Here is a 24111-nt window from a genome sequence, read left to right as displayed (position 1 = left end):
ATCTCAAGAGTATATATAATAAAAAAAGAATATAAATAATACTCTTGTAAGAAAGGGAGTCCTTTTTGCCAGTTTCCTTAGTTACTCTCTTTCCTTTCTTTATGCTAAGTCTCAGTGTAATTTGGAACTATTTAAAAATCAGCATAATTAATATGCTTAATTCTGTTTGTATACAAAGTTATAATTTGCCAAAATTTATAATATGGAAGTTTTCATTTTGTGTCTGTCGTTTGTGCGACAAACAGAATGGACTTACATGGATAACAAACCCACTTAAAATATTTTTAACCGACTCTTTGGAAGCAGGCAGAATTCAGAGAGATGGACATTTTTCTGGGCCACTTTTTATGAGAAATGCTGAATTGAAAATGCAAGAAGCAATGTGATTATTCATATATGTGCTTTTTCACATGCTTTTTCCAACTTTAGAAATATTATTGTACCAGACAAAACTTTGAGAAAAACAAACCTTGTACAAATATCAGCAAAATATAAAAGAACATTATTAGAAATGTTATTTTTGATGAAACATTTGCATTTCATTATTTAGCATTTTCATGTACAGCGTAGAATACATTTTGTACAGTGTCACTCAGGAGTCCTGGTGATAATATCACATGAGATGGTTTTGTACACTCATAAATGCCTATTTATAAGCATATTTGCTTGAACAGAATCTTGGCTCAGCTTCATTTTCTTTCATTCTGTTTTCCTTGGTTGCTGATAACTTTTGTTAGAACTCATGTCCACTGCTCTTTAAGGAATATTCCTGAAGTTTATATTCTCTTCATGAGAAATGACTGGTTGCTGACCAGTGTCATAGTTTCTGGAGAAGATCTAATTAGGACTGTTATACTGCTGTCTGCTACAGGGATACTTTCCTTTAGTTTTCACATATGAAAATATAAGAATAATGTGCCAGCATGTCTGCTTCTAGCCATAATGAAGTAACTGGTACCAGACTAACCCGTGCACTATAAACAGCTATGAAACTGCACAAAAACAAAGGAGACACCAGTGATTAGGGTGTGAGCTCAAGCAGTGTGAGACTGCACTGACAACAGGAAAATACACGAGGCAGGCCCCCCAGTTCCAAGATCTCTGCCTGGATGAAATTTTAGGACCATGGCACAGAGATTGGGGTCTGAGCAAGCATGTCCATCATGCTATGTTGAGGAGTCAGAGATCCAACTTCAAGGAAGATAAAGGAGCTGTAGATTTCCACAGACTCACACTAGCAAAAAAATGACTCCAAGTCTGCCGGAGCTCAAGAGGGTCACCAGTAGTTGAAGTAAATGCTAAAGTAGAAATCACAAGGCTTCCGAGGAAGATTATAGAATTCAGAGTCTCCTCAACGGCCCATCCACAGTATCTGGTACTTGAGAAACAATCACTAGACATTCAGAGAAGCAGGATATGTAATCTGCGGCCACAGAAATAGGATTCAGTACAAAAGGAACAATAGTTGGCCTCTGCTGTGCTCTCAGTAGCCACTAAGCACGTGTGGCTGTCAAGCACAAAAATTGGTCTCAAATGTGGTCTCAATTGTAGTTGCTGTAAGTGTGAAATACATACAGGTTTAGATGAGTTGAAAAAAATGACTGGAAAATATTTCATTAATTTTGGTAGGTATTACATGTTAAAACAATATTTTGAGTTAAATAAAAATACATTATTAAAATTCTACCTGTTCATATGTTGGAAAGTACTGGTGTAGGTGTTTGATATACAAGAAGATGAGGTTTTCAAATCTGTAATTATAAATATTTATTCAGGGAATCCAATGAGAATATGTCAAAGAAATAAAGGAAAATATCATCTTAATACTTGAGCTGAACAGAGAAAGGGAAAAATATTTTTTAAACTAATGGAAACTCCAGAACTGAAATGAAATATCACTGGATCAGTTTAATATCAGATTCGAGAAGGCAGATGGAGTCTGTGAACTTGAAGAGACATCAAGAGATACTTTACATACAGGAAAACAATCGCATGAAGGATAAATGACTTATATGAAGATATTGTAGAGGCCAGAAAACAATGGAAGGAGACCTTTAAATTCCTAAAAGGAAATGAATAAAGCTGTCAACTCATATCCAGTGAAAATATTTTTCATAAGCAAGGATGTTAAAAGAAACAAAGACAATGAAACACATGAAAGCGGGAAGAATATGGTGCCAGCAGACCTGTACTGCAAACATGCTGACAGATGGCACTTAGGCTGATGGGAAATGATACCAGATGAAAACTTACGTCTGTGAAGAGGAAAGAATACTTAAAATAGTAAATAACTGGGAAAATGTAAAATACTTGTAATTTGCTTTAAAAAAATAATTGCTCAAAAGACAGGGACAGATGAATGGAAGTAAACTGTTGTGTGGTTATTACATTTGTGAAGTAGGAAGCAGTTTGTATTGTCGCATTTGAAGAGCAAACAATTTCAATATTGATCCAGTATAGACCCCTTAAGGATGCACACTGTTTGCCCTAGAGCAACCACTAAAAATGAGAAGTATAGGTTAGGAGTTAGCAGAGGGTATGAAATGAAACTCTTTATATGGTAAATAGAAAAGAAGTCAGGAAAAATCAACAGAGATAAAAATAGAAATGAATAGAAAACAAATAGCAAAATGTTAGATTTAAGCCCACTCATGCCAGTGATCACAGTAGATGTAAATGCAGTAAAAACCCAATTTAAAGACAGAGACTGTTAGACTGGCTAGAAAGGGGAGATAGACACATCTATATGTTGTCTACAAAAAACATTTAAATGTGAAAGCAAGGATACTTAAAGGGATGGGAAAAGATCTAGTGCAGACCTACAGCTCATGAAGGTGAACAAGTCTGTGTTACTGTCAGACAAAGCCAACAACAATACACTGCAGGACAAGATACAAAGAGGGGCAGCGCATAATGGGAAATGAGAGTTCACCGAAAGGAGCGCAGAACGGGTGTGCGTACACAAGAACAGAGCCTTGTGAGTTATACAGCAGAAACTGGCAAAAAGAATGGAAGATGGAAAAATCAAGACTCATAATTGGGAAATTTTAAAAGTACCCTCCTTAAGTAGTCTTAAGGAAGTTGTCAGAACAATACTGTCAACCAATTTGATGGAGTTGATATTCACAGAAGATTATGTCTAACTATTGCAGAACACACATTCATTTTTAATAACTTTCTTCAAATATAACTTAAGCTGCATAAAATTAGCCCATTGTAAGTTTATAATTCAGTGATTTTTAGTAAATATATCGATTGTGCAACCATTGCCATCTGGTTTTAGAATATTTCCATCACATCCAAAAGTTTCCTTGTACTGAGATTACATCATAAAAATAGCAGCATGAGGTGAGCCTCTTGAAATCTACCCTGGAATTTACAACAAGTTGAATAACTTTAATTCCACAAAGGACTCCCTTCATAGCAACAGGGAAGATTAAGATGCGCGCAACTGAAATCATCTAAAGGTGGTCAAATTGGGCGAGCAGGTGAGCAGGGAAGAGGGAAGTGTGGAGACTCAGGCCATGTGGACACAGGAGCAGACCGGACCTCCCTGCATTTCAGAGCTTCCGCAGCTTCAGGAGAGGGAAGAACTTGGACTGCTAGGGCTCCGCGTATGACCCACAGTCCTGCCGGAGGGATCAGCGTATAACATGGCTGAACCCAGCACTCACTGCAGAGACCTTGGAGCAAAGACTGAGGGAAAAAGGCTGAAAACGGTGGTTTAAGCACTCACTTTCAAGCAGAGGACTAAAGGCATAGGCACGGATCCTAGCTGCCCCTTCCCCCCCCTCCCAGAGCTCACTCCACCCCCACCCTCCTGTTACTAGAAGTGGAACGGTAGCAGTATCAATTCAAAGGAACAGAATATATGCACTTCTGAGAACTGTGGTCCGTAAACACGGACTCACAGCCCAACTAGTTCCGGTGAAGGGGAGGGAGCCTTGGGTGCAGGACTGGCTGTGCTGGTCGTTGGCGCCATTGCTCAGAGCCATCTGTCACAGCCCACCCCGCCCCTGTCCCCACCTATCTGGATGGATCTCTGCAGGAGTAAACAGAGCCGCTGAGACACACAGGCTCTGAATCTGGTGCAGAAAGAGCTTTGGAACTTCACAAGCTCTCACACCCTCTTCCCCCACCCCCCACAGAGGTGGTGCCCTGTGGCCCAGGCAACCTGTTCACTGAGGAGAAGCCCGCCTTCCAGGGAATCCCCCCCATTGTGTGAAAAGCTGGAATAGTGCAGCAAAAATATAACACTACAGTGAAAAAGAGACTAAAAGGCTGCACTCAGAGAGAAAATGAAACATTCTTCCAACACCTACAGGAAAACAAAAGAAAGACCTCTTTCTCTCAACCTGTTGCAGAACCCACCACTGTAGATGCTTAGGAAGAGAAATAATAATTCATTAATTGCCATGGTTATCCAAGGAAACAAGACAGCTCAGACAGAAAATGAAAAGTCTCCAGAAAATGAACTTAAAGACATGGAAATATGTGACATAAATGACAGAGAATTCAAGATTGCAGTTCTGAAAAAGCTCAACAAGATGCAAGAAAACACAGAAAGATAGTTTAATGAACTCAGAAACACAGTCAAAGAACAAAATGAGCATTTTACCAAAGAGATTGAAATTTTGAAAAAGAACCAAATAGAATTTCTGGAGATTAAGAACTCAATAAAAGAAATGAATAATGGAGTGACGTCATAGGAATGGCGGCAGTGGGGCACACTTTTTGAGTTCTCCTCCAGATCTTATCACAAACGGGACATCTATAACCCATCAAAGGACTCTCTGCTCATCATGCAGAACAGCTAAGAGACTCGTGCAAGGATTATTTGAAGGTGGGCAAATTAGGCGAGCAGGGGAAGAGGGAAGGGAGCAGAGTGGAGATACGGCCCGCTTCTGTGGCTATGGAAACACACCTGCATCTGTGGCAGTGAAAATGTGGCCGGCATCCGCAGCTGCAGAGACGCAGGGGATCCCAGGACGGAACAGAGAACACAAAAGCCAGGAGGTGGGCTCTTTCCCTTCGTCCCACAGCTGATCTCTCCCACCGAGGGGGCAGCATATTCAGCATTTGAGGCAATAACCTCAGCTGAGACCTCCAGTTGGGCTGTACCTCAGACAAAGGACACAAACTCCATACCTTGGCCTCTCCCCCTGCCCCTCCCCCTGCTCTTCCAATCCTACCCCCCCCACACCCTTCCAGAGATTTAAACTGTCCCCTGAACTGAGGAGTAGTGTCAGATTACAGAGGAGCCTTAGTGCTCAGGCTCTGGGAAGACTGGCAGGCAGCTCTGACCCAGGGAAGAGGCAGGGAAGAGTGTGATTTTTGCTGGGCTAGCAGAGAAGAGACTCTTCCACCCCCAGCCATCACCTTTTCTGGCCTGCAGGAAGAATGTGACATGGCTGGGCTGGGAGAGAGAAGACCCCTCCATCCCCAGCCCCCACCCTTTCTGGCCTGCTTAGGGCAGAGCAGTTACAACTGCGGAGACATTCCCAGGCATCAGCAGTAGACAGCAGATGCAGCTCTGGGCTTTCAGGAGTTCAGAAATCTCCTGCCCGCCACACACACACACACACACACACACACACACTCACAAACACTCACACACACACGGAAGAAGTGCCCTAAGACTCAGGAGAACTGGACACAGGGCTGGTTGTGCTACTCTCAGTGTGCATATGTGCAGGCAAGAGCAGAAACTGCACTCACTTTGTAGAAACTACCTTCCAGACCCGTCAACCCCACGCATCTAAATCTGCAGTCCCAACGTCACTCTGGGCACCAGGTGACCGGCTCTGCCTGCACAATACGCAGAGGACTCTTTGGTACAACAGAGGACAACTTGGAGATTACTGGGTGGGCTTAAGCCAAGACTGGTGCTGCTTTTTGTTTTGTTTTGTTTTTTCTTTATATCTTTGATATCTTTGCCTGTGTTGAGTGTGGGTTGTCGGTTGTTTTTACATGTGAATGTATTTGATTTTTGTTGTTGTTGTTGTGCTTGGTGATTTGCTTTGTTCTGAAATTGCCCTATTAGGGCCCAGCATAAGAGGCACAAGATTCAACACACCCAGAGGCCAACTCCAGACCAAACCAGAGTACTACCAGGTTTGACCCAAAGTGACATACACAGAGGGAATTCTCTACAGGCACAAGAGCCCATAGAGGCCAAACCACATTTAAGTGGTCAACCCTCATGCAGCAGAACACCCTGCGGTGGGCAGAGCCAAGTCTCAACTAGTCAGCCTAGGAGTTACCCCCACCTACTCACAAGCGAAAAGCAATTAAAGATCTTCTTTAACAGGACAATATCCACAACACAAGAGTCACCTTTGGAGCACACGCAGAGGAGAAGAACGAAGTAGTGCAAGTCAAATATAAAGAACACATACTACATGAGATAACCAAGCAAGAACTAAGAACTCAAGGGGATCTACCTAACACGTCGAAGCAAACACAGAGAGTCAGCCAGAATGGGGAAACAAAGAAACATGTCCCAAATAAAAGAACAGAAGAAACCTCCTGAATTGAAACCAAATGAAACAGAGGTAACCAACCTATCAGAGTTCAGAACACTGATGATAAGAATGTTTAAGGAGCTTAGAGATGACATAAAGAAGGATAGAGAAATCGTAATGAACAACCAGTTAGAACTAAAGAACACAATTACTGAAATAGAGAACTCACTTGAAGGAATTAACAGCAGGTTAGATGAAGCAGAGGATCGAATCAGTGACTTAGAAGACAAGTTAGCAGAGATCACCCAAACAGAACAGCACGAAGAAAAAAGAATAAAAAACAATGAGGATGGTTTAAGAGACCTCTGGGATAACATCAAGTGCAACAACATGCGCTTCATAGGAATACCAGAAGGTGAAGAGAGGAAGCAAGGGATTGAGAACATATATGAAGTAATAATGTCTGAAAACTTCCCCAACCTGATGAAGAAAACCAACATACAAGCCCAGGAAGTGCAGAGAGTTCCAACCAGGATAAACCCAAACAAGTCCACACCAAGACACATTATAGTTAAAATGGCAAAGGTTAAATACAAAGAATCCTAAAACCAGCAAGCGAAAGACAGAGGGTTACATACAAGGGAACTCCCATAAGACTATCAAATGACTTTTCTACAGAAACATTGAAGGCCAGGAGGGAGTGGCAGGAGATACTCAAAGTGATGGAAAACAAAGGCTTACAACCTAGATTGCTTTATCCAGCAAGGCTATCATTTAAAGTTGATGGAGACATAAAGAGCTTCCCAGAAAAGAAGAAGCTAAAGGAATTTATTCCCACGAAGCCAGCATTGCAAGAAATACTAAAAGGACTTCTGTAAATAGAAGAAAGATGAAAACAATCAAACTACAAATTTAAAAATGGCAATAACTATGTAACCTATCAATAATCACTTTAAATGTAAATGGATTACATTCTCCAATCAAGAGACATAGGGTGGCTGAGTGGATAAGAAAGCAAGACCCTTGTATATGCTGTATACAAGAGACTCACCTCAGATCAAACAACACACATAGGCTGAAAGTGAAGGGTTGGAGTAAGATATTTCATGCAAATGGAAATGAGAAAAAAGCTGGAGTTGCAATACTTATATCTGACAAAATAGACTTCAAAATGAAGAACATATTAAAAGACAAAGATGGGCACTACATAATAATAAAGGGATCGATCCGACAAGAGGACATTACCCTAGTAAACATCTATGCACCCAACATAGGAGCACCTAAATATATAAAACAGATATTGACTGACATAAAGACAGAGATCAACAGTAACACTATCATAGTAGGGGACTTCAACACACTTCTGACAACAAGGGACAGGTCTTCCAGACAGAAAACCAATATGGAAACAACAGCCTTAAATGACACATTGGACCACTTGGATTTAATCGATATTTTCAGAGCATTTCACCCCAAAGCAGCATAATACACGTTCTTCTCAAGTGCACATGGAACATTTTCCAAGATAGACCATATGTTAGGCCACAAAACAAGTCTTGATGAATTTAAGAAAATTGAAATCATACCAATTGTCTTCTCTGACCAGTGCTGTGAAATTAGAAATGAACTACAGGAAGAAAACTGGAAGACACACCAATTCATGGAGGCTGAATAACATGTTACTAAATAATGAATGGGTCAAGCCGGAGATCAAGGAAGAAATCAAAAGATATCTCGAGACAAACGAAAATGAAAACACGATGACCCAAAATCTATGGGATGCAGCAAAAGCAGTCCTAAGAGGGAAATTCATAGCATTGCGGGCCTACCTAAAGAAACAAGAAATATCACTAATCAACAGTTTATCTTCACACTTAAGGGATCTGGAAAAAGAACAGCAAAATAAGCCCAAAGGGAGTACAAAGAAGGAGATAATAAAGATCAGAGTGGAAATAAATGAAATAGAAACCAGAAAAACAATACAAAAGATCAATGAATCCAAGAGTTGGTTCTTAGAGAAGATAAACAAAATTGACAAACCTTTAGCCAGACTCATTCAAAAACAGAGAAGAGGACCCAAATTAATAAAATCAGAAATGGAAGAGAAGTGACAACAGACACCACAGAAATACAAAACATTTTAAGAAATTACTATGAGCAACTATATGCCAACAAATTTGACAATCTGGAAAAAATGGACAATTTTCTAGAGGCGTACAACCTTCCAAGGCTAACTCAAGAAGAAACAGAAAACCTGAATAGACTGATTACCACCAGGGAAATTGAATCAATAATCAACTATCTCCCAACAAACAAAAGCCCTGGACCAGATGGCTTTACAGGTGAATTTTACAAAATGTTCAAAAAAGAATTTTCACTTATTCTCCTCAAGCTCTTCCAAAAAATGCAGAAGGAGGGAAGGCTTCCAAACATTTTTTATGAAGCAGCTATCACCCTGATCCCAAAATCAGACAAAGACACCACAAAAAAGAAAACTACAGGTCAATATCTCTAATGAACATAGATGCAAAAACCCTCAACAAAATATTAGAGAACAGAATTCAGCAATACATTAAAAAGATCATACACCATGGTCAGGTGGGATTCATCCCTGGTATGCAAGGGTGTTTCAACATCCGCAAATCAATTAATGTGATATACCACATTAACAAATGAAAAATAAAAATCACATGATCATATCAATAGATGCAGAAAAAGCATTTGATAAAATCCAGCAGCTATTTATGATAAAAGCCCTTAAGAAAGTGGGACTAGAGGGAGGGATCATATCTCAACATAATAAAGGCCATATATCATAAACCCACAGCTAACATACTCAATGGGGAAAAGCTAAAACCATGCCCCTTCAGATCAGGAACAAGACAAGGTTGCCCACTTTCTCCACTTCTATTCAATATAGTGCTGCAAATTCTAGCCACAGCAATCAGACACAAAAAAGAAATAAAAGACATCCAAATCGGTAAGCAGGAAGTAAAATTATCATTACATGCAGATGACATGATACTACATATAGAGAACCCTAAAGACTCCACCAAGAAACTATTAGAGCTGATAGATGAATTTAGTAAAGTAGCAGGATACAAAATTAATATTCAGAAATCAGTTGCATTTATATATACCAAAAATAAAATATCAGAAGGAGATATTAATAAAACAATCCCATTTACAATTGCTCCAAAGACTATAAAATACTTGGGAATAAATTTAACCAAAAAAGTAAAAGATCTGTACTCAGAAAATTATAAGACACTGAAGAAAGAAATGAAAGAAGACACAAATAGATGGAAACACATACCATCTTCATGGATGGGAAAAAATTACTATAGTTAAAATGTCCATACTGCCTGAGGCAATATACATATTCAACGCAATTCCTATCTAACTACCAACGACGTTTTTCACAGAAATAAAACATATAATCCTAAAGTTTAAATGGGACCATAAAAGACCCCGGATAGCTTCAGCAATCTTGAGAAATAAGAACAAAGTGGGAGGTGTAACAATACCTGACATCAAATTATACTACAAGGCTACAGTAATCAAAATGGCATGGTACTGGCATAAAAACCGACACATAGATCAATGGAACAGGATAGAGAGTCCAGAAAGAAATCCATGCCTATATGGCCATTTAATCTACGACAACGGAAGCAAGAATGTACGGTGGGGTAAAGACAGTCTATTCAATAAATGGTGCTGGGCAACCTGGACAGACCCATGCAAAAAAATGAAGTTGGACCACCTCCTTACACTATATACAAAAATAAATTCAAAATGGCTTAAAGACTTAAATGTAAGATCTGAAACCATAAAATTCCTAGAAGAAAATATAGGAAGAAACTCAATAGACGTTACCCGGAGTAAGATTTTTACTGATATATCCCCTTGCACGAGGAAAGTAAGAGAAAAAATAAACATGTGGGATTACATCAAACTAAAAAGTTTTTTCACAGCAAAGGAAACCATCACTAAAACAAAAATGGACCCTACTGAATGGGAAAAGATATTTGCCAATGATATATATGATAAGGGGTTAATATCACAAATTTATATAAAACTCACTCAACTCAACTCCAAAAAGCAAACAACCCAATTAAAAAATGGGCAGAGGACACAAAGAGACATTTTTCTCAAAAGGACATACAGATGGCAAACAGACATATGAAGAAATGCTCAAACTCACTAATCATGAGAGAAATGCAAATAAAAACCACAATGAGATACCACCTCACCCCAGTCAAAATGGCTATCATCAATAAATCAACAAACAACAAGTGCTGGTGCGAATGTGGAGAAAAGGGAACCCTTGTGCACTGTTGGTGGGATTGCAGATTGGTGCAGCCACTATGGAAAACAGTATGGAGGTATCTCAAAAATCTGAAAATGGAACTACCTTATGATCCAGCAATTCCAGTCCTAGGTGTCTATCCGGAGAAATCCAAAATTCTAATTCAAAAAACTTTATGTTTATTGCAGCACTATACACAATAGGCAAAACATGGAAACAACTGAAATGCCCATCGGTAGATGACTGGATTAAGAAACTGTGGTATATTTATACAACGGAGTATTACGCAGCCATACAGAAGAAAGAAATCTTACCATTTGTAACAACATGGATGGACCTAGAGAATATTATGTTAAGTGAAATAAGTCAGACAGAGAATGACAAATACCATATGATCTCACTTATATGTGGAATGTAAAGAAAAGAATAAGTGAATTAACTAATCAGAAACAGTTTTGGAGACATAGAGGAAAAACAGAGGGTTGCTAGATGGGAGGTGGGGTTGGGATAAGGGGGAAGATGAGGGGATTAGAAAACAGTCAGTAACCACAAGATGGCCACGGCGTTTTGAAAATTAATTTGGGGAATGTAATCAATAATGTTGTAAATATTGTGTAGGGTATCGGATGGACACATCTCATTGGGGACACCACCTCAGGGATGATGTAGATGCCTGATCACTGCATTGTACACCTGAAGCAGAAGCTGAACAATAATGAATGTCAACTACAAGTTTGTATGTGTGTATATATATACACACACACACACACACACACACATGTATGTACTTACAAGTAGCGGAGTACAGCATTAGAAATAGAGACAATGGAAATGTAATGGCTGTGTGCGATTTCAGAGGGATAGTGGGTAGGGGGAGGGGGGATCACGCAGTGTGAGGGATATAAAAGATAAACGTCTAAGTATTACTTTGTATTGTGTACCTGAAACTAATAAAAAAATTTAAAAAGTGTAAAAAATAAGAGAAAAAAAGAAATGAATAATGAAATAGCCAGCTTAGGTAGTAGAGTTGACTAGATGGACAAAAGAGTCAGTGACATCGAAGATCGAAACCTGGAAATGACACGATGTAAGAAGAAAGAGACTTGAGACTTAAAAGAAATGAAAGAACTCTACAAGAACTTTCTGACTCCATCAGAAAGAGCAATGTAAGAATAATGGGCATACCAGAAGGAGAAGAAAGAGAGAAGCAGAGACTATATTCAAACAAACAGTTGACGAGAACTTCCCAAAGTTTTGGAAAGAACTGGATCCTCAAATCCAAGAAGCAAATAGAATACCTTATTACCTCAATCTCAACAGGCCTTCTCCAAGGCACATTATATTGAAGCTGTCTAAAATTAACGACAAAGAAAGAATCCTCGAGGCAGCCAGGGAAAAGAAGACAATAACCTACAAAGGAAAGCCCATTAGATTATCATCAGATTTTTCAGCAGAAACTCTACAATCCAGGAAGGAGTGGAACCAAATATTCAAACTATTGAAAGAGAGAAATTATGAACCAAGAATAATATATCCAGTAAAGACATCCTTTCGATATGAAGGAGGAATAAAGACCTTTCATAGAGAAGTTGAGGGAATTTTTTAACATACAACCGGCACACAAGAAATCCTGAAGGAGGCTATTCTACCGGCATAAATAGGGATAATTTGTGACAACTGAAAAACATAAAAGGATGGAGAGTAAAGGCCTGACCTGGAAAACGGGAATGGAGAAAGTAAGCATGCTGAAGAAAATGGAATACTCTAAATATGAAACTTTCTTTTATGTAAACTTAATGGTAATCACACAAAAAAAATCCAGAAATATATAACATAATAAAAGAAGATTCAGTGGGAGAAATCATAGAATACCACCACACTGAAATAATAGACAGCAACAAAAAGGCAAAGAAACAATATCTTACCAAAATCCCAAAGATAGAATGATAGGAAATCCTCACATATCAGTAATCACCCTAAAGGTAAATGGACTGAACTCACCAATAAAAAGGCACAGCACAGTAGATTGGATCAAAAAACTAAACCCAATCTTATCCTGCCTCCAAGAGACACATCTCAACTACAAGGACAAACATAGACTCAAAGTGAAAGAATGGAAATTGACAGTCCAAGCAAATGGCATCCAGAGAAAATCAGGTGTAACCATACTGATATCAGATGAAATAGACTTCAGGATAAAAAGGTAACAAGACAAAGATGGATATTTCATAATGATAAAGGGGACTATACAACAAGAAGACATAACAGTCATCAATATTTGTGCCCCCTATTCAGGGAGCACCGAAATATACCAAGCGACTACTAACAGAACTAAACGGAGAAATTAACCAAAACACAATTATAGTAGGAGACATAAATACATCATTGACAGCTATGTATAGATCATCCAAACAGAAAATAAAGAAATAGCAGCTCTAAATGACGCATTACACGAAATGGACATAATGATATTTACAGAGCACTTCATCCTAGAACATCAGACTATACATTTTTTTTCTAGTGTACATGGAACATTCTCAAGGATAGACCATATATTGGGACATAAAACTAGCCTCAGCAAATTTTAGGAGATTGAAATCATACCAAGCATATTCTCTGATCACAAGGCTTTGAAATTGGATATCAACTGCAAAAAGAAAGCAGGAAAAAGCACAAATATGTAGAGATTAAACAGCATTCTTTTAAAGAACGACCAAGTCAAAGAAGAAATAAGAGGAGAGATCAAAAGCTGCAAGAAACAAATGACAATGAAAATACATCCTACCAAAATTCTTGGGATGCATCAAAAGCAGTTATAAGAGGGAAATTTATATCATTACAGGCCTATCTCAAGAAACAAGAAAAATCCCAGATAAATAACCTCACGTTACACCTTAAAAAACTATAAAAACAAGAACAAATGAAACCCAAGTTCAACAAAAGAAAGGAAATAATAAAAATCAGAGCAGAACTAAATGGAATAAAGAACAAAAAGACAATAGAAAAAAATTAATGCGACAAAGAGCTGGTTCTTTGGAAAGATTAATAAAATTGACAAACCCTTGACTAGATTCACTAAGATAAAAAGAGAAAAGACACTAATAAACTACATCAGAAATGAAAGAGGGGAAGTTGTGACAGACGCCACAGAAATAAATACAAAGGATCATCCAAGAATACTCTGAAGGAATATATGCCACCAAATTCAATAACCTAGAAGAAATGGACAAGTTCTTAGAAACATAGAGCCTTCCTAGATTGAATCACGAAGAGCTGGAAAATATAAATAGACCGATCACCAGTAACAAAATTGAATCAGTCATCCAAAACCTTCCCAAAAGCAAAAGTCCAGGACCAGATGGCTTCACTAGTGAATTTTACCAAACCTTCAAAGAGGATCTAATATCTGTCCTAGTCAAACGCTTCCAAAAAATTGAAGAAGAGACAGTACTCCCTAACTCATTTTATGAGGCCAACATTACCCTGATACCAAAACCTGGTAACGATAACACGAGAAAAGAAAATTACAGACCAGTATCTCTGATGAATACAGATGCAAAAATCCTAAAGAAAATTCTAGCAAATCGAATGCAAGAATGCATTTAAAAGATTATACATCATGACCAAGTGGGGTCATCCCAGGGACACAAGGATGGTTCAACATATGCAAATCCATCAATGTGATACATCACATAAACAAAATAAAGGACAAAAATCATATGATTATATCAGTTGGTGCAGAAAAAGCATTTGACAGCATACAACATCCTTTTATGATTAAAACACTTAATAAAATAGGTATAGAAGAAAAATACCTTAACATAATAAAGGCCATATATGACAAGCCCTCAGCTAATCTCATAATTAATGGTGAAAAACTGAAGCCCTTTTGCTGTACGTTCAGGATCGCAACAGGGCTGTCCCCTATCACCTCTGCTTTTCAACATAGTGTTGGAAGCCCTAACCAGAGCAATCAGGAAAGATAAATAAATAAATGTAATCCAAATTGGGAATGAAGAAGTTAAATTGTCACTCTTTGCAGATGACGTGATGGTATATATAGAAAACCCTAAAGAATCCACCAAAAAGCTATTGGAACAATGAAGAATACAGTCAAGTTGCCGGCTACAAATTCAACGTACAAAAGTCCATTGCATTCCTGGGGCGGCCTGATGTCTCAGTTGGTTAGAGTGCTGGCTCTGAACAACAGGATTGCCGGTTCAATTCCCACATGGGTCTGTGAGCTGCGTCCTCCACAACTAGATTGAAGACAACAAGCTGTCGCTGAGCTTGGGGAGGGGCTGCCGGATGGCTCTGTTAGTTAGAGCCCCAGTTCCCAACAACAAGGTTACCAGTTTAATCCCCGCATGGGATGGTGGGCTGCGTCCCCTGCAACTAAAGACTGTAAACGGCGACTGGACTTGCCGCTGAGCTGCGCCCTCCACAACTAGATTGAAGGACAATGATTTGGAGCTAATGGGGCCTGGAGAAATACACTGTTCTCCAATATTCCCCAGTAAAATTAAAAGAAAAAAAAAAAAAGAAAACCCAGGCAACATTGGGATAGGGGTTTGTTTAAAAAAAAAAGGAAAAAAAGTCCATTGCATTCCTACATACTAACAATGAAGTGTCAAAAAAAGAAATAAAAAAAAAAATTCCTTTTGCAATTTCAACAAAAAGTATAAAATACCTAGGAATAAACTTAACCAAGGATGTGAAAGACCTATCTATATACTGAAAACTGTAAGACATTTTTAAAAGAAATTGAAGAAGACACAAAGAAATTGAAAGACATTCCGTGTTCATGGATTGGAAGAATCAACATAGTTTAAACTGGCCATATTACCCAAAGCAATGTACAGATTTAATGCAATCCCCATCAAAATCCCAATGGCATTTTTTAAAGAAATAGAACAAAAAGTCATCAGATTTATATGGAACCATAAAAGACCCCAAATAGCCAAAGCAATCCTAAGAAAAAGAACAATGCTAGAGGTGTCACACTCCTGACTTCAGCTTGTACTACAGGGCAACAATAATCAAAACAGTATGGTGTTGGCAGGAAAACAGACACACAGACCAATGGAATAGAACTGAGAACCCAGAAATAAACCCACATAAATATGCGCAGATAAGTTTTGGCAAAGAAGCAGAAGCCATGCGATGGAGAAAAGACAGCCTCTTCAATAAATGGTGCTGGGAGAATTCAAAGCCACGTGCAAAAGAATGAAACTGGAGTGCTATCTGTCACCATGCACCAAAATTAATTCAAAATGAGTCAAGACCTAAGCATAAGACCTGAAACAATAAACTGCATAGAAGAAAACATAGGTACTAAACTTATGGACCGTGGGTTCAAAGAGCATTTTATGAATTTGACTCCCAAGGCAAGGGAAGTAAAAGCTAACATGAATGAATGGGACTATATCAAACCTAAAATCTTCTGCACAGCAAAAGAAAACAACGAGAAAATAAAGAGACAACCAGTCGAATTGAAGAAGATTTTTGCAAAGAACACTTCGATTAGAGGCTGATATCCAAAATATACAAGGAGCTCATGCAACTCAATAACAAAAAGACAAAGAACCCAATTGAAAAATGGGCAGAGGAGTTGAAGAGACATTTCTCCAAAGAGGACATACAAATGGCCAATAGACATATGAAAAAATGCTCAACATCACTAATCATCAGAGAAATGCAAATAAAAACCACAATGAGATATCACCTCACCCTAGTTAGAATGTCTATCATAAAGGAGACAAATAGTAACAAGTGTTGAGAGGCTGTGAAGAAAAAGCAACCCTCATACACTGTTGGTTGGAATGCAGATTAGTGTAGCTGCAATGGAAGGCAGTGTGGAGGCTCCTGAAAAAATTACGAATAGAATTACCATATGACCCAGCAATCCCTCTCCTGAGTATCTACCCAAAATATCTGAAAACATTTATCCATAAAGACAAGTGTGCGCCAATGTTCATTGCAGCTTTATTTACGGTGGCCAGCACATGGAAACAACCAAAATGTCCTTCGATAGATGAATGGATAAAGAAGTTGTGGTAGATATACACAATGGAATACTATTCGGCCATAAGAAAAGATGAAATAGTACCATTTGCGGCAACACGGATGGATCTTGAGATTATCACGCTAAGTGAAATAAGTCACACAGGAAAAGTAGAGAACCATATGATTTCACTGATTTGTGGTATATAAAACTGAAAACAACAAAAGAACAAGAGAAAAAAATTAAGAAATAAAAACTCGTAGACACAGACAATAGTTTAGTGGTTACCAGAGGTTAAGGGGAGTGGGGGCTCCTGGAAGAGGGCAAACAGGGTCAAATATATGGTGATGGAAAGAGAACTGGCTGGATGGTGAACACACAATGAGATATATAGATTATGTAATACAGAATTGTACACCTGAAATCTACGTAACTTTACTAACAATTGCCATCCCAATAAACTTGAATTTTAAAAAAGTGTTTCCTTGTACCTATTTTCAAGTAATTCCCATTGTCAAACCAGAGCTCAGGAAGCCACTGATCTGATTTATTTGCCTCTCTAAATATTCTGGACATTCCAGAAATGAGATCATGAAATGCTTTCTTTTGCATCTTGCTTCTTCTGCATCATGTTCATTGCTGAACTATGTCCTCTTAGATAGACCACCTTTTGTGTTTTCATTCACTAGCTGATGGACATTTAGCTTGTTTCTGGGTTTTGGCTATTATGAATAATGCTCCTGTCAGCATTTATGTACATACATTTGTGTATTGTATGAGGATCCCATACAATACCACATGGTATTGTCTGTATTTTTTAAGCCATTCTAGTGCATATCAAATTGTATCTCATTGTGGTTTTAATTTACATTTCTCTATTAATGCTAAGCATCTTTTCATGTGTTTATTTTCCATATACATATATATTCATTGGTGAAATGTCCAAATTTTTGCCCATTTTTAAAGTAAGTTGTCTGTCTTGTCAGTGGTTAAGAGTTCTTTATACAATCTGAATACAAGTCTTTTATTAGATATAATTGTTAACTGTGGTTTGTCTTTCTTTTTCTTAACAGCATCTGTAGTACACAGAATTATGGCCCCTCCAGAGATATTCCATGTCCTAATTCCTAGAACTTATGAATATATTACCTTTCAAAAGAGACTTTGCAGATATGATTAAGTGAAGGCTCCTGAGATGGGGCCATTTTCCTGAATTAACTGTGTGTGCCCACTGTCATCAAATGATCCTTATTCAGACATTAAAAAAAAGAAAAGAAAAACTCATAGAAAAACATTTGTGGTTACCAGAGGCCAGGGGTGTGGGGACGGAGTAATCATTTCACAATATATGTAAGTCAAACAATTGTGCTGTATACCTTAAACTTATACAGTGATGTTTATCAATTATATCTGAATAAAATTGGTAGAGGGGGGATGTCCTCTTAACAGAGGGAAGACTGTCAAAGTCAGAAGAAAAGACAATGGAACCAGAGACTAGAGGCATAAGCTTTAAAGGTCGATGACGGGGTCAGGAGCCAAGGGTGCAGGTAATGCAGGTGGTCCCTAGAAAAGACAAAGGAACTGATTTGGCCCATAAGACTCCAAAAGGCACGTTTCCATGCTGACATCCAGCGCTATGAGATAATAAATAAGTGTGTCATTGTGAGCCACCGAGTTCTTGGTGATTTGTAACATTACCCATAGCAAAGTAATGGTATCTTTTGAAGCTTCAGAGTTTATTTTGATGATGTTCAGTTCATCAATTATTATTTTATAGATTGTGTTTTTGGGAGTTTTAGAAGTTTCATTTAGGTCTCTGATCCATTTTGAGTTAATTTTTGTTTATGGTGTGAGGTAAGGATTTATGGTGGTGTTTTGTTTTGTTTATTGTTTTTTGGTATGAGGATTATCCAGTTGCCCAGCAACATTCGTTGAAAAGATGATCTATATATCATTAAATTATCTTGAGAACATTGTCAAAAATAAGTTGATTGACCATAAATATAAGAATTTATTTCTGGGTTCAGCTTTGTTCCATTGATATTTGTGCCTATTTTTGTGCTAATATCACTGTCTTGGTTACTGTAACTTCATAGTAAGTTTCAATACCAGGTAGTGAAGTCCTCCATCTTTCTTAAAATTATTAATACTAAAAATTATATTTTTAGTATTTCCAAGTAATTTTTTTTGTATTTTTATATAAAATCCTTTGTATTTTTTTTAAAGTATAAATTCCTTTTTATTTTTTTGTATAAAATCCTTTGTATTTCCAAGTAAATTTTAGGCTAAGCTTTAGGATTTTTATTAGCTATTGCCTTGAATTTTTGTTAGATGTATTACTAAGGTTTTTATCCTTTTTGATGCTGTTGTGAACGGAATTTTTTTTTTCATAGAGAAAATTTTTTATTTTAAATAATTTGACAAGCTAGTTCAAATATTTAAATTACATCTTCGAAGGTTTGATGAACTACCCAATTTTTTTTTTTAATTTATTGGGGTGACAATTGTTAGTAAAATTACATAGATTTCAGGTGTACAATTCTGTATCACATCATCTATAAATTACATTGTGTGTTCACCACCCAGAGTCAGTTCTCCTTCCATCACCATATATTTGATCCCCCTTACCCTCATCTCCCACCCCCCAACCCCCTTACCCTCTGGTAACCACTAAACTGTTGTCTGTATCTATGAGTTTTTTTGTTTGTTTGTTTTTTGTTTTTGTTTTTTTTACTTAGACGTTTATCATGTATATCCCTCACACTGTGGACCCCCCTCCCCCCATCCACTATCTCTCTGACATCGCACCGAGCCATCCCATTTCCACTGTCTCCACTCCCAATGCTGTACTCTGCCTATTGTAAATGTATACATACCTATATATACATATATATATAATATTATAGTTGGCATTCACTATTGTTCAGCTGGAATTTTTTTTATTATTTAATTCTCAGATTGTTCACTGCTAGTATCTGTATAAAGATCATTTTTCTTTATCTTGTATCCTTGCTAAAGTTATCTTGTGACCTTGCTAAACTCATTTCTTAATTCAAGGATTTTAGATGTGTTCCTTGGGATTTCCTACATACAAGAGCATATCTGTGAATAAAGACAATTTTACTGTTTTCTTTCCAATCTGGATACCCTGATGTATTCTTTTTGCTGTGTCTCAATGACTAGAACCTTCCAGATAATGTTGAGTAGAAGTGCAAGAATGGATATCCTTGCTTTATTCTTGGTCTTGGAAATGTCTTCAATCTTTTACCATCGAACACCATGTGAGCTGTGGGTTTTCATGGGTGTCCTTATCAGGTTGAGGACATTGCCTTCTGTTTCTGCTTTGTTGAGAGGTTTTCTCAACAAAGTGAGTATTTGATTTTGTGAAATGTTTTTTCTTTTTGACTTTTAAGGTTAACTTAGGGTTTTTTATCTTTTTATTCTGCTAGCATGCTATATAACAACAATTCACTTTTGAATGTCAAATCAACTATAATTCATGTTCATATGTGTAACCCTGGGCACACTTGGTCGTGGTGTCCCATCCATTGTGCATGTTCCTCAACTCTGTTTGCTAATATTTTTCAAGGATTTTTGTGTCTGTATCATAAGGGATGTTGTTCTGTAGTTTTCTTCTGAAAAGGTGGGATGAGGAATGAAAACTGACAGTAAAAGGGCATCAGAAAACTTTCTGGGGAGATGGTAATACTCGGTATGGATATATGGGTTATATACATTTCTCAAAAGTCTTAAGTCTGAGGACTTGAACAGACATTTCTCCAAAGAAGACATACAAATGCCCAATAAGCACATGGCAAGAGGCTCAGCATCACTAATCCTTATGAAACGCAAACCACAACTGCAGTGAGATGCCACCTCCCACCCGTGTGGATGCCTACTATCGTGAAAATAACAGAAAACAGTAAGTGTTGGTGAGGATGCTGAGGCACTGCTGGTGGGATTATAAATGGATGCAGCCACTATAGAAAACAGTGTGGAGGGTCCTCGAAAAGTTAAAGTTAGAGCTGCCATGTGATCCAGCAGTTCCACTCCTGGGCACACACCCAAAAGGACTACAAGCAGGACCTCGAAGAGTGATTTGTACACCATGTTCATGACAGCCAGAACATGGTAGTAACCGTGGAAGTGTACATCGGCAGACAGCTGGATGTCAAAATGTCCATCCACCCAGTAGAATATTATTCAGCCTTAGAAAGGAAAGGAATTCTGACACAGGCTACAATGTGGACGAGCCTTGAGGACATTATGCTGAGTGACATGTGTCAGTCACAAAAGGGAGAATACTGCATAATTCCACTTCTGTGATGTACTTAGAGTAGTCAGAATTATATATATAGAAAATAGAAGGGTAGGTGCCAGGGGCTGGGGAGTTTAATGGGTATGGAGTTTCGGATTTGCAAGATGAAAAGAGTTATTGAGATGGATGGTGGTGATGGTCACACGACATTATGAATGTCTTTAATACGACTGAACTGTACACTTAAAAATGGGTAAGATGGTAAATTTCATGTTATGTATTTATTTTACCACAATAAAAAAAAATTGAAAAAAGTCTTAGGTCTGAATACAAAAATTATATACATTTTATTTCTATGTAAATTATAATTCTAAGTTATTTTAAGAGGCAGGGCAGGGGGACAGAACTTGTCAGGCTGCTAATATTGTAGCTTTTCTAACAAATTTTAAAAATGTTTTCATAGAGCATAGGTCATATCACAATGATAATAAAGTATTCATGTAAATATCCTTTACAAATATTGTGTTTAAAAAAGGTCCTACGTCTTGATTCAAGACAGACTCATTTCTCTTGTTCTCATTAAATGTTCTAGAGCTACTCACATTCTTTTCCCTCGTGGCATGTCACATAAGTCACCTGTAAGTAGGATCCTAAATGTCAGGATTACATTGAAGTTTAAGTAACAAGTCCACCAATAATTCTGTCTTGAAAACCTTGCTGCTAAGTGAAAAGACATTAAATGAAAAATATTTCCCTTAATTTTAATGAAAAGTGACATGTTTTATCTCAATTCAAGGTAAACAATTTTCACAGATAGAAAAATAAACAATGAAAGAATTTGTAGGAGACAGGTGTAAAAGTAAATACATTGCGCTGGTCCATAAAGTGCACGTGGTGATTATTGTCCCCTGGAAGGAGGAAGGCCTGGTGCGTGCAGGTCAGTGACTGGGGCCCCTCCGTGTTCTTTGCCAGCACCTCGCTCTTTGAGGAGGCGCAGGGCTGTCTTGTACTTAGACTGCGCTTGAAAGTAAGTCACAGCTCAGAGAGCCCCTTCGGGACTGAACACAGGCTACAAACAGTCTCACTCTGGAGCCCGTGCAAGTCCAGCATGTCTGAGAAAATGCTGCCCGTCGCTGCCTGCTTTGTGTGTTTGTGCAAAGAATACCTTTGGCTTCTTCCCAAACTGTTGAGTGGAGAGAATTGGAAAGTCTCAGTCCGAGATTGTAATGTCAGGAACCCTTTTGATAGCAGTTGGAGGTGTTTTGGATGAAACATTCCTTAGGCTGAACCATAACTCGTGTGAGCCGTGGCGTGGCCTTGGGGATGACCGGGAGTTGTGGCGGCCATCAAGGGTGCAGCAGGCCTGTGTTTGGGGGGCTGGGTCCGCATGTGCCTCCTGGCTCGGCCGCACTGCAGCTCTGCTCTGTCCCATAGATACCTCCTCTGGCTCGGACGACGAGGGCTCGGTGCAGGGGGACTCGCAGGGGACGCCCACCTCCAGCCAGGGCAGCATCAACATGGAGCACTGGATCAGCCAGGCCATCCACGGCTCCACCACGTCCACCACGTCGTCCTCGTCCACCCAGAGTGGGGGCAGCGGCACCGCCCACCGGCTGGCGGACGTCATGGCCCAGACGCACATAGGTGAGTGCTCCCGCCCGCTCTGCCTTGGCTTGCCCTGGGTCGCCCTCGTAGGTGTCCTTGTGCTGGAGCCACAGCCTCTGCTCGGGAAGGAATGTGTCTGCTCTACTGCTAGTGGCCGTGTCTGTTCGCGTGCTTCCTGCTCACACTAAAGTGTGCACCTAGGTGGGCCTTCACAGTGAGTTTACCTTGACCTTGGAAATCAGCTTGTATGTAGCTTCTATGACAAATGATGTCCTCTGTGTTGGAAAAAGCACAGTTAGGAAGCATTGCCTGAAATGTCTGGCAACAGTGTGGAAAGGAGATTTGATAAGAACTACGAGACGAGAAGGGTGAGCGGAATGACTCCTTTCAGGCAGGTCAATGGGGTACACGTTTTCCTGCCTCCACTTATGCTGGTTACTCATTTTGCCACGGAAATGAGTCCTTGTCTAGTGTGGAAGGGACACGTACACAGCCCAGATCAGCTCAGTGGCATAAGATTTGCAAACATTTTATGAGTATCAGGAATGAGACCAGTGTGTGGGGAAGGACGCAGGGTCTGGTCAATTCTCATGTGAATGCTGTGTCTTCGGAAGTCACTGCTTCCTGGAGTAATTTCGTTGTCCCTCAAAACTGTTGTGAGTAAAAAGGAGAAAATAGGAAAGTTCCTCCAAAATTTTAAAAGTAACACTCAGATGCAAAGTGGTGTTAAATTTCAGTGTCACGTTCTCAGCAACATGTACGCTGGTGAACGTGCCCTGAGCACCTCCGTTTGAAATCACAGTAAGTTAAAAATTAAATGGAAATGTGTGACCGTTAAGTATTTCTAGGTGGTAAAGCTTCTTCCTGTGTGTTTTGGAGCCTGAGCCATTGGCTGTGGTCCGGCACATGCTTCACTCCGCACCCACATGGGGCTTTGACATGGGGTTGTTCTGTCACCTGTGCCACTCACCCAGCCCTGGAAACGTGTGTGATTGTAACTGAGTCCCCTCCAAGGGAGTGCCAGGGTCTAACAAGGGAAACACAGCATCTGAGTACATGAATCAGTGCATTTGTTTCTCCCTTTGTGAATTTGCACGTGGAGTGCGAGAGAAAGTGATGGCGTGGAGGATTAAATTCATCCAGACTCTAAAAGGGTGCATGATTCCTGTACATAGGTCTCGGTGTAACCTAAATATAGCTTCTGAGTGTGTGACATTTCAGCAATTTCTATTTTGGCACAAAGATAAGTTCCTAGACTATTGGGGAATTTTGTGTAAATATGAAAAAAAGTGGTTTTGAAAGAAAGCTGTGGCAAAATAATGAAATGAGACTTAAAATTCTTTTTTCCAGTGACAAAGCAGAGGAAGTAAAAAATCAGACTTGGCAATATTTGACCTGCTGTTGAGCTCCAGAGTCTACAAATAAGAAAGTGTGTGTGTGTGTGTGTGTGTGTGTGTGTGTGTGTGTGTAT

The 24111-nt window shown here is 38.9% G+C and overlaps 1 protein-coding gene across 3 annotated transcripts in view; it reads left to right on the top strand.

Moving 5' to 3' along the window:
- Nucleotides 1–24111, top strand: part of DIP2C (disco interacting protein 2 homolog C) — a 339643-nt gene that overhangs the window by 202768 nt on the left and 112764 nt on the right. For all 3 annotated transcript variants that reach the window (XM_033102147.1, XM_033102149.1, XM_033102148.1), the window contains one exon: nt 22470–22679. In XM_033102147.1, coding sequence (XP_032958038.1) covers nt 22470–22679 — 210 coding nt within the window. The remainder of the gene's footprint in view (nt 1–22469; nt 22680–24111) is intronic.

The sequence above is a fragment of the Rhinolophus ferrumequinum genome, unplaced genomic scaffold (assembly GCF_004115265.2).
Source record: "Rhinolophus ferrumequinum isolate MPI-CBG mRhiFer1 unplaced genomic scaffold, mRhiFer1_v1.p scaffold_109_arrow_ctg1, whole genome shotgun sequence".
In the NCBI taxonomy this organism is placed as follows: domain Eukaryota; kingdom Metazoa; phylum Chordata; class Mammalia; order Chiroptera; family Rhinolophidae; genus Rhinolophus; species Rhinolophus ferrumequinum.
This window is presented reverse-complemented; position numbering and strand designations above follow the sequence as displayed.